The 13909-nt window shown below is 40.3% G+C and overlaps 1 protein-coding gene across 4 annotated transcripts in view; it reads left to right on the top strand.

Annotated features, from left to right (window-relative positions):
• The window catches only part of DPF3 (D4, zinc and double PHD fingers, family 3), a 95425-nt gene that overhangs the window by 39072 nt on the left and 42444 nt on the right, over window positions 1–13909 (top strand). For all 4 annotated transcript variants that reach the window (XM_009999723.1, XM_009999726.1, XM_009999725.1 and 1 more), the window contains one exon: window positions 12315–12452. In XM_009999723.1, coding sequence (XP_009998025.1) covers window positions 12315–12452 — 138 coding nt within the window. The remainder of the gene's footprint in view (window positions 1–12314; window positions 12453–13909) is intronic.

Below are 13909 nucleotides of genomic sequence, written 5' to 3'. Positions count from 1 at the left end.
CTTTTTCGGCTTCTCTGCCTTTTTTCTTCCTTTCTCCTATGGAAGATTCACCCTCTATTTCTTTCTCTGTTTCAGATAGTTACAAACAAAAGCATAACTCAAAAATCTCCGACAAAGGTACTTCACCCTTGTTGAATCTCTTCATATATTTGGTGATTCTCTTTCCTTCAGTCCTTGTAAAATCTCACTGGGCTAAATTTCAAAGGTCTTATTATCATCCCTTACTCAGAAAACATTCTTGTGACATCATCTGGAGTTGAGCCATCCTAACAAACAAACACAACTGGAATGTTTTGTTTTAATACATATTCCCTTTGAATATGTATTGCTGTTTGACATCCTGCAGTAGGACTGCAGGTGAAGTAAGACATTGCCCCAGCTGAAAAATTATACCACAGCCAAGGGAAGAATGATGCCAGAGTCTTATTGTGAGGAAGGAGTCCAATATTTGATACACAATGTGGGGATTTTTTACAGTCTAGTCCTTGGTGTTTTCCTTCTTATTTTGATGTTCTATTTTTGCTTCACTGTGTCATTTCTGTGAAGGGCACTTCTCTTACCTACCTGCTTCTGAGGTCTCCCATCTGAAGGTTTATTTTAGAGTGTACATGCAGTAATAATTTGTGCTAGTGGTGCTTTCTATCCTATAAGACATTAACCTAACCAAAGTTGATAGAGGCAGGAGAATAGCAGGAGGTCTTAACTTCTGTGATCCAAAAATGTTTGGTAGTTTAAAAGAAAATGAGAATCACCCTTTCTCCACTATTTACCTTTCTTGCAATGTTGCTGACCTTAAATGATTGACTATGTCTATTCATGGGGGTATTTCCTGATTATTTTTAAAAACATAGAAAAAAAAAAAGGCATGTAAAGTACATAAGGACCCTATTTGATGTGATCCAGTAATATTCTTTTATGGTGAGACCTGGTGACTCTGCACAGTGCAGTGATGGACACATTGAGTATTTTGCTTCATTAAGGTTATTATTCTAAGGGTCATGAGTAGAAATGGAAAGACTTGCACATGAATGTGTCTGAACACATGATCAAGGAGGAAGAGCTCTTCAGGATATGAAGACTCATGAGATTCCTACTGTAGATAAATAGCTATCCTTGTGTGTAGGAAGAACTAAAGCGTGTCTTCTAAGACTTCTCTGGAAGCTTGCTGAAATCCACAGCCTTTCTCTGCTGGTCCATGCATAATTGTCTTTATCACTTTTCTGGAACATCCTTTTAAATCCAAGGACACTTGCCAGTTGTAGTAATTTTGAACAAGACTGTTTATTGTCTGATCTTGCTTTACTTTTGGATCTTACAGAGAACAGAAATCATAGCAGTGATTTGCAGAGAGTGGATCAAACATCTATGATATCAAAGCAGGCAGCAGAAATCTGGGCTGAAGTCAAGGCTCTGGTACATTGTTGTACTGTTGGGATTTTGCCTTGGCTTACATTTTGGCGAATAAATTTCCTTGTTCGTTTTGGAAATATAAACTTTCCTATTTCATTTGGCTGATGCCTTTCATTTTTAGGAAACTTATACTTAGAGGTGAGTCATAAGAAGATTTGGAATCCAGACTTTACCCAGTGACTCCTCCTTTTCCACTGTAGATATCTGAGAAACAGTCCCAACTGTAATGCCATCATCCTGAAGTAATAGCCTGCCCTGGTTAACTTTCTGTAGAAGTTTTGCGTACAATAATTGGTTGAAGTTGAGGCCTCTTTCCTACTTGGGTGGATTTCTTGAATCATTTTTTTTCTTTGAAATTATCTGCTAACTATTTTTATGGATAAATCTCAATCTACTCATGGTAGGGTAGAAATTGCTTTGCAGTACTTCATGTGCAGATATTTTGGGCAGATAGTTTTATTTTACATGGAAACAGGCAGGTCAAAATGGGAAAACATGATTCCCACAGTCACAGTAGTGGTATAAATAATTACCTTAATGGGTTGACACTTTGCTTTTTCTGTATGTTATTTGACAGGTTGCCTTTTCTACAAGTGTTCTCATATTTGAGTTTTGAAAGTGATCACAAAGAAGAAAGCATATCTAGACCAAATTCATCTTCCTATTTAGCTGCATGGGCACAAAAATTATTTGTGGTGAAGAACCACTCTGCTCTTTTTTTGTAGTTGCACATTCATAGTTATGGGAAACAAGAATATATCACCTGGATTCATCAGTAATAAAAGGGTTGTGGGAAAAAAATAGTCTGTATGTCAGTAAGATAATGCAAGAGCAGAACCCAGCTGACACTGCCCCTTGTGTTGGAAGATAGCAATGTTATTTCTGAAAACGCTTGCCTTTTTTGGACGAGACATTCAGCTATACTCTGATATTAAACCTGATTCCTATAGTAAAACTGGCTGGAAATACTGAATTTCTATATGGAAGAAGGTTTTCGAAGCTCAAAATGTCTTGTCATCCTGTATTTTTAAGAAAAGGTGGTTGGTTGCTTGTTCTGTAGAATGAAATACTCTGAAATCTGTTGTTTCATTTAAGAGAAAGGATAGATGTTTAGAAATCATGGAAGCACCTGAGAAGGGTCTGGTAGGAAATGGAGCCCACAGTGGAAAAAAGGTGTTGGAATCATTAGCTCATCTGAAGTGCATTTATACCAATGCACAAAGTATGAGCAACAAACAGGGAGAGCTTGAAGCCATGATACACCAGTAAAACTGTGACATAGTGGCTATCACAGAAATGTGGTGGGATGCATCACATGACTGGAGTGCCACAATCGATGGCTACAAGCTCTTCAGGAGGGATAGAAAGGGAAGGCGAGGGAGTGGAGTGGCCCTGTATATTAGAGAATGCTATGAGAGCTTGGAAATCAAGTATAGTCATGATGAGGTTGAGAGTGTTTGGTTTAGGTGAAGGGCCAATAAAGCTGATATTGTTGTGGGAGTCTGCTACAGACCTCCCAACCAAAGCAGTGAGGTGGATGAAGCTTTTTGTAAGCAGTTGGGAGAAATCTCCCAGTTACTTGCTGTTGTTCTTGTGGGGGACTTTAACCTCCCAAACATCTGCTGGGAATACAACACAGCACAGAGGGAACATTCCAAGAGGTTCCTGGAATGTGTGGAAGATAGCTTCCTCACACAGCTGATAAGTGAGCCAACAAGGGAGGTTGCCCTCCTGGACCTGATTCTGGTGAACAGGGAAGATCTTGTGGGGGAAGTAATAGTTGGAGGCTGTCTAGGGCATAGTGATCATGAGATAACTGAGTTGTTGATCCTTGGAAAAAAGCATTTGACACTGTTCCCCATAGAATCCTATAGAAAAACTGGCTGCTTATGGCCTGGATGAGCACATGATATGTTGGATCAAGCACTAGCTGGACAGTCGGGCCCAAAGAGTGGTTGGTGGTCAGTGGAGTCAAATCCAGCTGGGGCCAGTCACAAGTGGGGTTCCTCAGGGCTCAGTGTTGGGACCGTTTCTGTTTAACATCTTTATTGATGATCTTGATAAGGACAGAGTGTATTATCAATGAGTTTGCAGATGACACCAAGCTGGGCAGGAGTGTTGATCTGCATGAGGATAGGGAGGCTCTGCAGAAAGACTTGGATAGATTGGATTGTTGGGCTCATGTCAATGGTCTGGGCTTCAACAAGGCCAAGTGCCAGGTCCTGCACTTGGGTCACAACAACCCCAGGCAAGGCTACAGGCTTGGGGAGGTGTGGCTGGAAAGTGTCTGGCAGAAAAGGACATGGGGGTTCTAACTGACAGGCAGCTGAATATGAGCCAGAAGTGTGCCCAGGTGGCCAAGAAAGCCAATGGCATCCTGGCTTGAATTAGAAATAGTGTGACCAGCAGAAGTAGAGGTGATTGTCCCCCTGTACTCAGTACTGGTGAGGCCACACCTGGAGTATTGTGTCCAGTTTTGGGCACCTCAATTCAAGAGAGATATTGAGGTGCTGGAGAGAGTACAGAGGAGGGCAAGGAAGCTGGTGAAGGGCCTAGAAGGAGCTGGGAGTGTTTAGTTTGAGAAAGAGGAGGCTGAGGGGAGACCTCATCAGTCTCTACAACTACCCAAAAGGTCATTGTAGAGAGGTTGGTGCTGGTCTCTTCTCACAGGTAATTAGTGACAGGACAAGAGGGAATGGCTTCAAGCTACAACAGGGGAGGTTTAGACTGGACATTAGGAAATTTTTTTTTCACAGAAAGAGTGGTCAGATACTGGAACAGGCTGCCCAGGGAGGTGGTTGAGTCACCATCCCTGGATGTGTTTCAGGGTCGTTTGGATGTGGTGTTGGTGGATATGATCTAGGGGAGAACTTTGTAAAGCAGGGATGATGGTTGGACTTGGTGATCCCAGGGGTCTTTTCCAACCTGAATAGTTCTGTGATTCTATGAAATACTTCACCTATTTCATTGGTCATATATTCAGAATAAAATATTTGACCATTCAAAGCATTGACAAAATTGCTAACGCCATGATGAAATGCCTTGTTTCATCAAATCAGCAAGTGGAAAACCAGTTGTATTAGATAGTGTTGTGGCTTGAGCTCCCTTGGGATAAACAATTGGATAATGCAAGTGGTAGGGCAGCCTGGTGTGACATGGGTATAGGCTGGAAACAGTTACGTAGCTGAATGGGTCAGCTGCTCTGTCAGACCAGACCTCAACAGCTTGTGTACCTGGCAGGGAGATAGAGCAGATCCTTACAGGACAGTAAAAAGTAGGGCTTGAGGAGCAAAGTGTCTGATCTGATAGAAGAAAAGTGGAAGATATGCCACCCGAGCTCTTCATGATGAACTGGGCATGTGGTTTTTAGAGGAAGGACAGAGTGAAAGAATGTATGAATACCTATGTATGTAATAACAATTGATGTAATTGTTAAATGATCAACTGGGGAGCCATCAGTTCTACCACAACAGCCTTCTTAAATTTTTTTTCTACTCTTTGAATATTGTTTATTATATGACATTTAAAAAAAGCAACAAAACCCAACAAAACAAAACAAACCAAAAAAGTAACAAAATTCTCTGAATTTTTATCTAGATACTTATATTTTGGTTTAAAAGTTGCAATCAGTTGCAGCACATGAACTTCATGACTCCAGATGTCTGCTTCCCTCAGCCAGAGCAGTTAGTGTGTGCTAAATCTCTACAAGTTATTAACTTTCCTTTTCCTCATTTGTCTGCTTTCATTCTTCTTATGTTCCCACAGAGACTTACCTATGTACACACTTCCACCTTTGTTTCCTGTCCCTCTAACCCTGGAAGATTTTCTTTGCCCATCTCTAGAAGGACTTGTTATTTCCTTTTCTTTTTACCAATATGTCCTTGTCTTCTTTTAGTTATATTCCTGTTTAAATGGCTATATTAGCATAACAACTGATGTTTGTACTGTACCCTTTGTTCAAAGTCCCTCTAAGCCTGAGATACGCATTTAAATCCATTCCTTGTGCAAAAAGAGAATTGACTGAAACCTTCCTATGATCTCTGCTGGATCAGTGACTAATGCAACCTTGCATGTACCCAGAGACACCGGTGCTATTCTTTTGTGAAAACCTGAATTTTCAGGTTTCTTCAGTTATGTAACCTGAATTTTCTCTGCTGTAGTCCAAGAATGACAGTTCTTCCTCTGTTCTTAGTGGATTAAAATGTCTTCTTTCTATACATCTAAACAGTTGCTGGGACTTCTTTCAGCTGTGTTTTCTTCAGCTCATCTACTAAGCATATTTCTTTCCTCTGAAAAATCTCCAAAAGGTCTTATTTAAGTAGGAGTGGCCAGAAATAAGTAAATTGTGCTGTTCTGAGGTCAGAAGCAGTTCAGGAGATGAATGGTTGATTCATTTATATGTAACTTACAGTTACTTACAGAACTTGGATTTATGCAACTTGCTCTGTTACATATCTGTGAGAGGTACAGAGATGGCTGAGCTAACAGGGTGTCTGGTAACCTTTTTTCCATGCAAGACACTCCTCCCCAATGCTGTGTCATGTTTCAGTGACAAAGGAGTTTTCATCCTTGACCACCATGTGAGTTCATATTGAGTATACCATTTGCTATAGCTTTTTGTTCCTTCCCTGTTCAGCCTGTTCCTACTCAGGAAGATTCTCTGTCATCTTTAGTTTCCTCATTATACTGCTTGGTCCCATTTATACTGGGTTTTATTTATTTATACTACATGTCATATTAATATTTACTAATTATGTTACTGTTTGAAATAATTCTTGGATTAATGAAGCTAATGTGATATATTATTATTATTCCAATATTTTGGAATCAGTTCTCTGCATGTTTGATTCTTTCACTCTCTACTCCACCCTCCAAATTAATAAGAAAAAAAGGCAAGCATTGGGCCCAAAATTGACTCTTTCATATGCCTGAAGATGCACAAAGGTGCCTTTTGAAGCAATTAAAAAAAATTAAGCTCCTAAATCACACTGATTTCAGCTGGAGATAGACTCCTAATCTGTTTTCCCTGAATATCCCATTAAGTGCCTATCTGCTTTCTTTGTGCCTACAGACCATATAAGACTTGCTCCCCAAGTGGATACTTAGAACTTTACTTTGAACCACTAATAATTATTCACAAATGTTTTGTGTTGTTTTTTTTTTTAATGCTTGACCCTACAACCAAATCACTATAGCTTGAAACATCCCCCTGCTTTTTCTTTAAGACCATCATCCCACGAAGCATTTACATTTCCTAATTTTGTGGTTAGTTTTATTCTTCCCCCTTCCCTTTCTCCACTAAATGCATTGTAGGTTCTGCCAACAAAAGGCTGGAGTCTTCAGATAGTTTAAGTGATTTAAGATTAACAAATTCCACTGAGTTTCAATGGGTATCGAGGATGTCTCTCTTTTAGTTGCCTTAGAAAATCACAGTTAAATGTTACATTGTTCTTGCCTGACTTGCCAAATGCAATTCCTCGAAGCCTGTTCTTTAGGAACTATTTTCTTATGTAAGTCCACAAATTGATGACCTTGCTAACTTCACCTACCTTCTTTCTCATCTCCTTGAGGTGGACCTGATCCTGTCATAATCATTTTAAGAAACATCTCACTGACTTTCTGGAAGGTTTGCTGGGATACAAAAGGGCTACAAGCTAAATAATGATTTAGCTTGATTTTTACCAGTTCTTTGAGACTTAATCTGTTGACTTCATTCTTGCAGATGCTATGAATAAGTCCAACACAACTAACTGCTGCTTCTTAGGACAGATCTTTGGTTAAATATCACAATGACAAGCTGATTTGAAGCATTGAAAACGCTTTGATTAAGGCATTATGTTTTTACATGCTTCTCATAAATCTCCATCATGGCTTCAGCTTCCCTTTAAACTATTACTAGTTTAAGCCCTAAATCATCTCCTGGTATTATCCTTTCTAGTGAATCCCTAAGTAGTCAATAAGCAATAAGATCTAGAATAAGATGATTGTTCAGATGAACCCAAAAACAACCCTTCCACCCTAACTGCTATACTTGGCATTCATTGACTGCATTATTGGTAGAAAACCCAAGATGATGGGAGGCAAGAACACTTTAAAAAAAAAATAAATTGAATAACACATGTCTGGAGTAGAGCACACATTCACAGGGGAACAGAGTTTACTCTGACAGTTGGATGCTTTCTACTCATATAGGCTACCTGTTTTCTTCTTTGCTCCTTCTAGCAATTAATCTATTGGAATGTAAACACATGTATTGTTGACCTGTGCATGTTTTGAGCTGGAGTTCAATACTCATGTGATCTTAATACAGCAGGCAGATCCTGGGACTTGTCCTCTAGGGGCACTGAAACAAGAACTCTTTACTACCCACAGAAAATTCCCTATGAAATGGGTTACTAAATTACCTACTTTAATACTAGAGGTCTATAGTATGCCAGTACTGATCAAAGAGGGACAAATGCAAGGCCTTTCCATCACTGGAGGTCAAAACACACTGTTAGCATGTGAGATCTCTATATGTGCCAGTATGGATATAACTGTAGCAGGGGTGATTATATTACCAAATCAGTGCAAAACAAGGAAGTGTTTTTTTTTAAGTGGAGCTAATAGTAAGCCAGGAAGATAACTTTGAGGAATGACTGCCTGCCAGCAGTTATCTTAAGATGTTGCATTTGACACAGCCCAGCTGAGAAGAAAGAACAGGAGGAAAAGGAGCAAAGCGAAGAAAGAATGAGTGGGACAAGATTCAGCAGTGAAAAAGAAAGAAAAGGCAAAAAAGCAGCATATACTCCCCCAATTCCTATTTCCAGTAAAAACATGGGTTATTTCCTTCTGTCTCATACTTGTGACAGATTGTGCAAAATGTATGTGGAGAGCTGGCTGGAACAGAGCTCACAGCCTGCCAAGGACCAAATGTGTAACAATTTGAAAATGACAGCAACACAGCCATTATATACTTGAAGAGGAAGGCTTTAAAGTCATAGATTTCAAATCCCTTTTAAAGCAGGGAAAATATTTTATATTAATTTTACTCATTGAGAAGTGTAAACAGTGTGAATTTGCTTATTCAAAGAGTTGCAGCCTGTTACAGGCTAGAACAGATCTCTCAATGCTTGTGATTATACTGTCTGCAAATTACATCTCTTCCTCTTCCCCTCTTGTAGGGTTTGATCTGCACTGCTGTATTACTGCATGCTTACCCAGCTTGTTCCTAAGATGGCATTCACATCAGGTTATAGCAAAAAAATATTCTTTGAATGCACAAGGAATTGGAGTGGGTTATGTTCTACAAACTCCTGCTGTTTTCATTTGGCTCGGCTGCCTAATTAAAGATCAAGGCAACTTCCCAATGTTGAGATTCAGGATGAAATCTACCACATGCAAGGATGATGAGCCTATCCAGCAAGGAAAATTAAAGTTAAAAAAATGTCAAAATTGCTGAAAGAAAGGCGAGGCCACTCAACAAAGTTTATGAAAGGCATAGTCTCCCTTGCTATGTGTGAGCTGCATAGCAGTAAGAACTAATCACCAGCACACATTTCAGACTGGGAGAACCAGTTCTCATTAAGTCATTATGCTTTTGTAAGCTCACAGAATGGGAAAGATGTGATGTGAGCATTGGTCTGGATGCTGGAACTCAGGAGTTCCAGTCCTGGTAATGACAAAAGATCACTGTGCGGGCAAGTTACTTAACTCCTCTGTGGTTCTCTTGTTTTCAGAAATGAAATGAGAATAGTATTTCCCAGTCAGGAATGTGGAGGACAATTAATTAATGTTTGAGAAGCCAGTCTTGCAGTGGGAAGAGTTATATAAGAACTAAGTGTTTATTAATGATCGCCCTGGTATAGAAACTACTTCTTAGAACAGTGATATGGTAGATTAATAAAATGTGCTCTATCTGGAAAATAGAAGATTAGGGTGAATTCAGGAAAATTCGATCTGTTGAAGAATCCATGAAGTTCTGACTTGGCTTTTACTCTAGCCAAGTTGACTGAAGCCAATGATTCTATTGCCTGACTAATATCATGATACCTTTTTTTTCCCCTGCAAAAGCCTAATTTGCTTGGGGAATAGGAAGCATCTGCAGTTTCAGCTCATGGTATCGCTTCAGACTGTTTCCATGACAGAACATGAATTTGAAAGGTGGAAAAAGTCTAGACACCAAGAAAAAAAGCTGCTGGAATCTGCAAAGCTGAGATCCTACAGATGATCTGCTGGGACTGTGTAAACAGAACTCCTTTGCTTCTGCTCTGGCCGTAAAGTCCTCCAAATTTTTTTAGCTAGGCATGTCTCACCTTGCTGCCACCCTTGAAGGCTATCTGAAAGAGTTTTGTCAGTGGGAAGGGCTCACCTGCAGAACTACTGCTGACTCAGCTTATATCGATAGTTGCTGTTTTTTCCTGGTGAGCTGATACCTTTTTGCTGGAGAAGGGCAAGTCTGCAGACCTATCTGATTTCCTATGCCATCCTAAACGCCACAGCTAAAAACCCTGCAGGACCCTGCAGGGAGTGGAGGCAAGGCCACAGGCTTGGAACTTCCTAGAGAGAATGCAAGTTCCCTTTTGTACATTGAGGGAGAAATTGCATGGAACCTATAGCAATGGGCATGGTTCTTTTGTAAGGTAACAACAGTAGAGCTAGAACTGTGGGTATTTTTTTCAGGTAGAGCTGAATGAAATAAAGTGTGGTAGAATTTCTAGAAGTATTTATGTTTTGAAATTTAAAACTCTCTCCAATAGGTAAATGAGACTGCGTTTTAGAGCTTGCCTGATTTTGCAGCTAGAGTAGCATTAATGTAGGATCAAGCTATATTAAAGCAAGATACAGTTGGACAGTGTGTATCATGTTAATACTCCAGGTGCCTCCTCCTTTTCAGTAGAGCACTGATCACCTGATAGTGCTCTGAAAATAATTTAAATATACAGAAGTTTTCAGTATTTCATAGCAGAAGTATGATTTTTTAACTTTCATTTTCAAATGCACGCAAGTAAGGGGGATAGGGCAGGACACTTAGTGTGATGCTCACATTAGCTTCTAGAAATGTAAATCTCTCCATTCTAAGAAATGCTGTAACATTTGTGTAATTGGAGGGGGTTGTCTTTCTAGAGTAATTTAAACAATGAGCATTTTGTAGCTCTGCCCAGTTTGATGATTACTTCTGTCACACTTTTTCTGCTATTCAAAAAGTGGAGACAAAATCATACGGAGCTGTATGTATCTCATTTGCCTCTCTGTCAGCATCTGTTCCACTGCTTGTCCTTTGCTCTGCAGAACTGCATCTGTGGGTAAGGACATGTGGCATTTGGAAAAAGCTTTTGTCCTGTTATGATGACTGTGCGATCATCACCTTACAGAATGGAGAAAAGTGGGATAAAAGTATATAGTGTTTCAGATCACTCATTCACATAATGAGGATGTTTTACAAGTTTCTGATAAGGCAAAGCATTTTCCTTGAGGGAGCTTGCAAATCGGCTAGAAGAGATGGACAAATATGTTACCATGCCGGGCTTTGATTTACAATTTTCTATCACCTGTTCCAGAATGTGGACCATCAATTGGCTTTTTGTGAGTAGTAACAGAAAAGTATAATAATGGGAGTTTTACTTATATATAACTGAATAATCGAGGCAGGTATGTTTGTGTTGTTATTTGTTTGGGGTTTTTTTGTTTGGTCTTTAATTTATTAAGCCTTATGACATTCCCAGACTCAGGTGTCTGGGGAATGGGGATTAAGTATCTACAGATATTGCAGGATATGTTTTCAGTATTAGGGCCAAGTGAAGTTTTGAGGAGCGGATGGTCTAAAACCAAGCCAGAACTGAAGATTGCTGGGTTCTGTTCTCTCTTCTGGCACTACTTTCTTTTTCTTCCTAAGCAAGCTGTGCAGGACAGACTACTGGACATGACATTTATTCCTGTGTGAAGTCCTTGAGGTCAATGAAGCTAATAAAGTGCTTGAAAATATGGCTGGGAGTAAAAATTTGCAGGAAGGGCACTAAGCTTCTTTGCCTTTGTTTCCTAATCTTTAAAAATGGCAATAATTGTATTTGGTAGATGAAATAGCTGCATAAAAGAAAATGGACATTCAGAGACTGCTTTGAAGATGAAAAGAGATAACTTTTAGAGACAATAAAATGAATTAAAAACGTTACAGAAGCTGAATCTATATGGAATGAATCTTATGATGAAGCTTGCCCTTGTGGTGAGGTCCCTGTGAAAAATCAGACCTTTCACCACCCTGAATTGTTTGATCCTGTTCTTTATATCTGTTGGCTTAGTCCTAAGATAATCAAAAGTTCAGAAGGACGCTTCTCTGTCACACATGGTTTTATATGTTGTTATGCTGCATATGAAGTTTACCTGGGTAAATAAGTATCACTACTACATATTCTTCTAGCAAGAAACTGTGGATGGTTTCTATATCCTTGTCTAGGAATCTTCAAATAAAAACAGATATTACCCTTTTACAGAAAGCTTGTCTCCTTTTCTCAGAAATCAGTAACAAAGAAAATAATGCTCTTTCTTCTCAGTCCATTCTCAGTGCAGCACCAACATCAGAACTGGCATTTCATTTAATTTTATGTGCAATCTTGTTAGCAATCTTAGCAGAGAGGATTAGGGCTGTATGAACTACAGAGACTGAATGTGCATTACCCTAGGCCTGTAGGAAAGACCGCTGGAAGCACGGTGGGAAGAAACCTTGCCTGGGGACCTGCAGCTGCAGGGCTGCCCTTCTGTCACCTTCTACCAGTGTTGGTTGGAGAAGTTTCAGGCAGGCAGGTGGAGTGTGTGGTGCTGTTCTTGGGGGAGAAGGGAATGTTACTTGAGAGGATGCTGCTGCTGTAGCAAAGCACACTGATGTTTCTACTCTCTCTTCCCCTCCTTCATATCTCCTTTCCTTCCAGTCTGTGGCAAGCGTTACAAGAACAGGCCTGGGCTGAGCTACCACTATGCTCACACCCACCTCGCCAGTGAAGAAGGGGATGAAGCCCGTGAGCAGGAGACTCACTCTTCACCTGTCCACAGAAACGAAAACCACAAACGTGAGTAGTATATTCCCTCTGCCTTTGAGATCCTTTCCAGGGATGCTGCCTCCACCCTGTCTTTTCCTGGCAGAGGCTGGTGTGATTGCCTGGTTCCTTTGTGAGTGATTGGGACCTGGATGCTTGGAGCTAATCAGCCGCAGCTCACACGGGTGCTGGCTCAGCTAGTCAGAAATTCATTTCAAACCCAGCATTATCTCTGCAGCAAGTCACTTTCCCATTACTGCTCCTGTGGGGAGGAGGTGGCAAGGAGAGGGGGGAAAAGAAGAGATGCCCAATCTGCCCATCATCAAGCAGCTTCCCAGTGTCTGTTAGCAGGGATGTCAAGGAAATATGCAGTAGTTTGAGGGCACTGCCTTTGTTTTGCCTTTGAATAAGAGACATTTATCCATGTCTCACTTTTTTGGGTATGAAATTCACAGCACCTGTACCCCTTATCTCTGCATTTCCTCCCCAAACAGCTTACCCTCAACTTTACCAAAAGCCACTTCTTAATTACAGTCTGGGAAAGTAAATCAAAAAGCATCAGTACTGATCTGCAAAGAGGAGAGCTGGAACGTGAGGGAAGAGTTATGTGCATAGATTCCCCACCCTGGTACAGGGCTGAAAGAATCTTAGTGGTCTGAATGGCCATATTGGGCCATCCTTCCTTTGCTTCTTAGGCACAGAACTGGGAGTCAAGGAGACGGTTTAATTACTGAATTTTGCAGGTCTCTAAGCTCCTGTTTCTCAGTTTTCCAGTGTGCAATACTATGTGATGTTTGCTTTCACCTTGGGATTTGTGTAGATAGCTTTGTTCACTTTCAAAAAGTCCTTTCAGATCACCATGTGAACTGTCATTTTAGTTCAAAGTAATGAACAATGTGAACAAAGCAGTAAAGCATTTATGGGGAAAAATATCCAGGCAAATACTTTCTAATACATTAAGAAGACCTGGAAGAAATATGGAAGTAGGAAAACATTTTCTTTCTAAGCAGGATAATTGATAATTGTCCCCAGGGAGGTGTGGGAGGGGGATTCCTTCCTCCAAAGCATCTGCTGCTAGGCACTGTCTGAGCTTGAAGGGCCATTTAGTATGATCCCATTTGGCAGTCCCTATGTTTCTGCCACTTTCATGCTCTACCTTTTAGATATTTACATGTTTTGTAGGTGCACAGCAAAAGTAATTTCAACTCCTCCAGCTGTTGATAAACTTGAGCTGTCAATGCACTAAGAGTGACTGCTTGAGCAGATTGGAGAATGTCAGTATTCAGCCAGTAGCTTTTGTTTGCTTAGCATTTACATCATATCTGCTGTGTTTTTTTCCCCCTGTGCCTGGCATAGTCAGTAATAGTTGCATATCTGAGAGGCATATTACAAATATGTATTTAATTTGTATTGATAATGGTCTTGCACAGACTTGCAAGCAGCCAGACTTGGCCCATGGAAAGAAAAGTGCTTTCTACACTATGGGAAAG

Source organism: Chaetura pelagica, unplaced genomic scaffold (genome assembly GCF_000747805.2).
Source record: "Chaetura pelagica isolate M959 unplaced genomic scaffold, ChaPel_1.0 scaffold416, whole genome shotgun sequence".
Taxonomy (NCBI): Eukaryota; Metazoa; Chordata; class Aves; order Apodiformes; family Apodidae; genus Chaetura; species Chaetura pelagica.
This window is presented reverse-complemented; position numbering and strand designations above follow the sequence as displayed.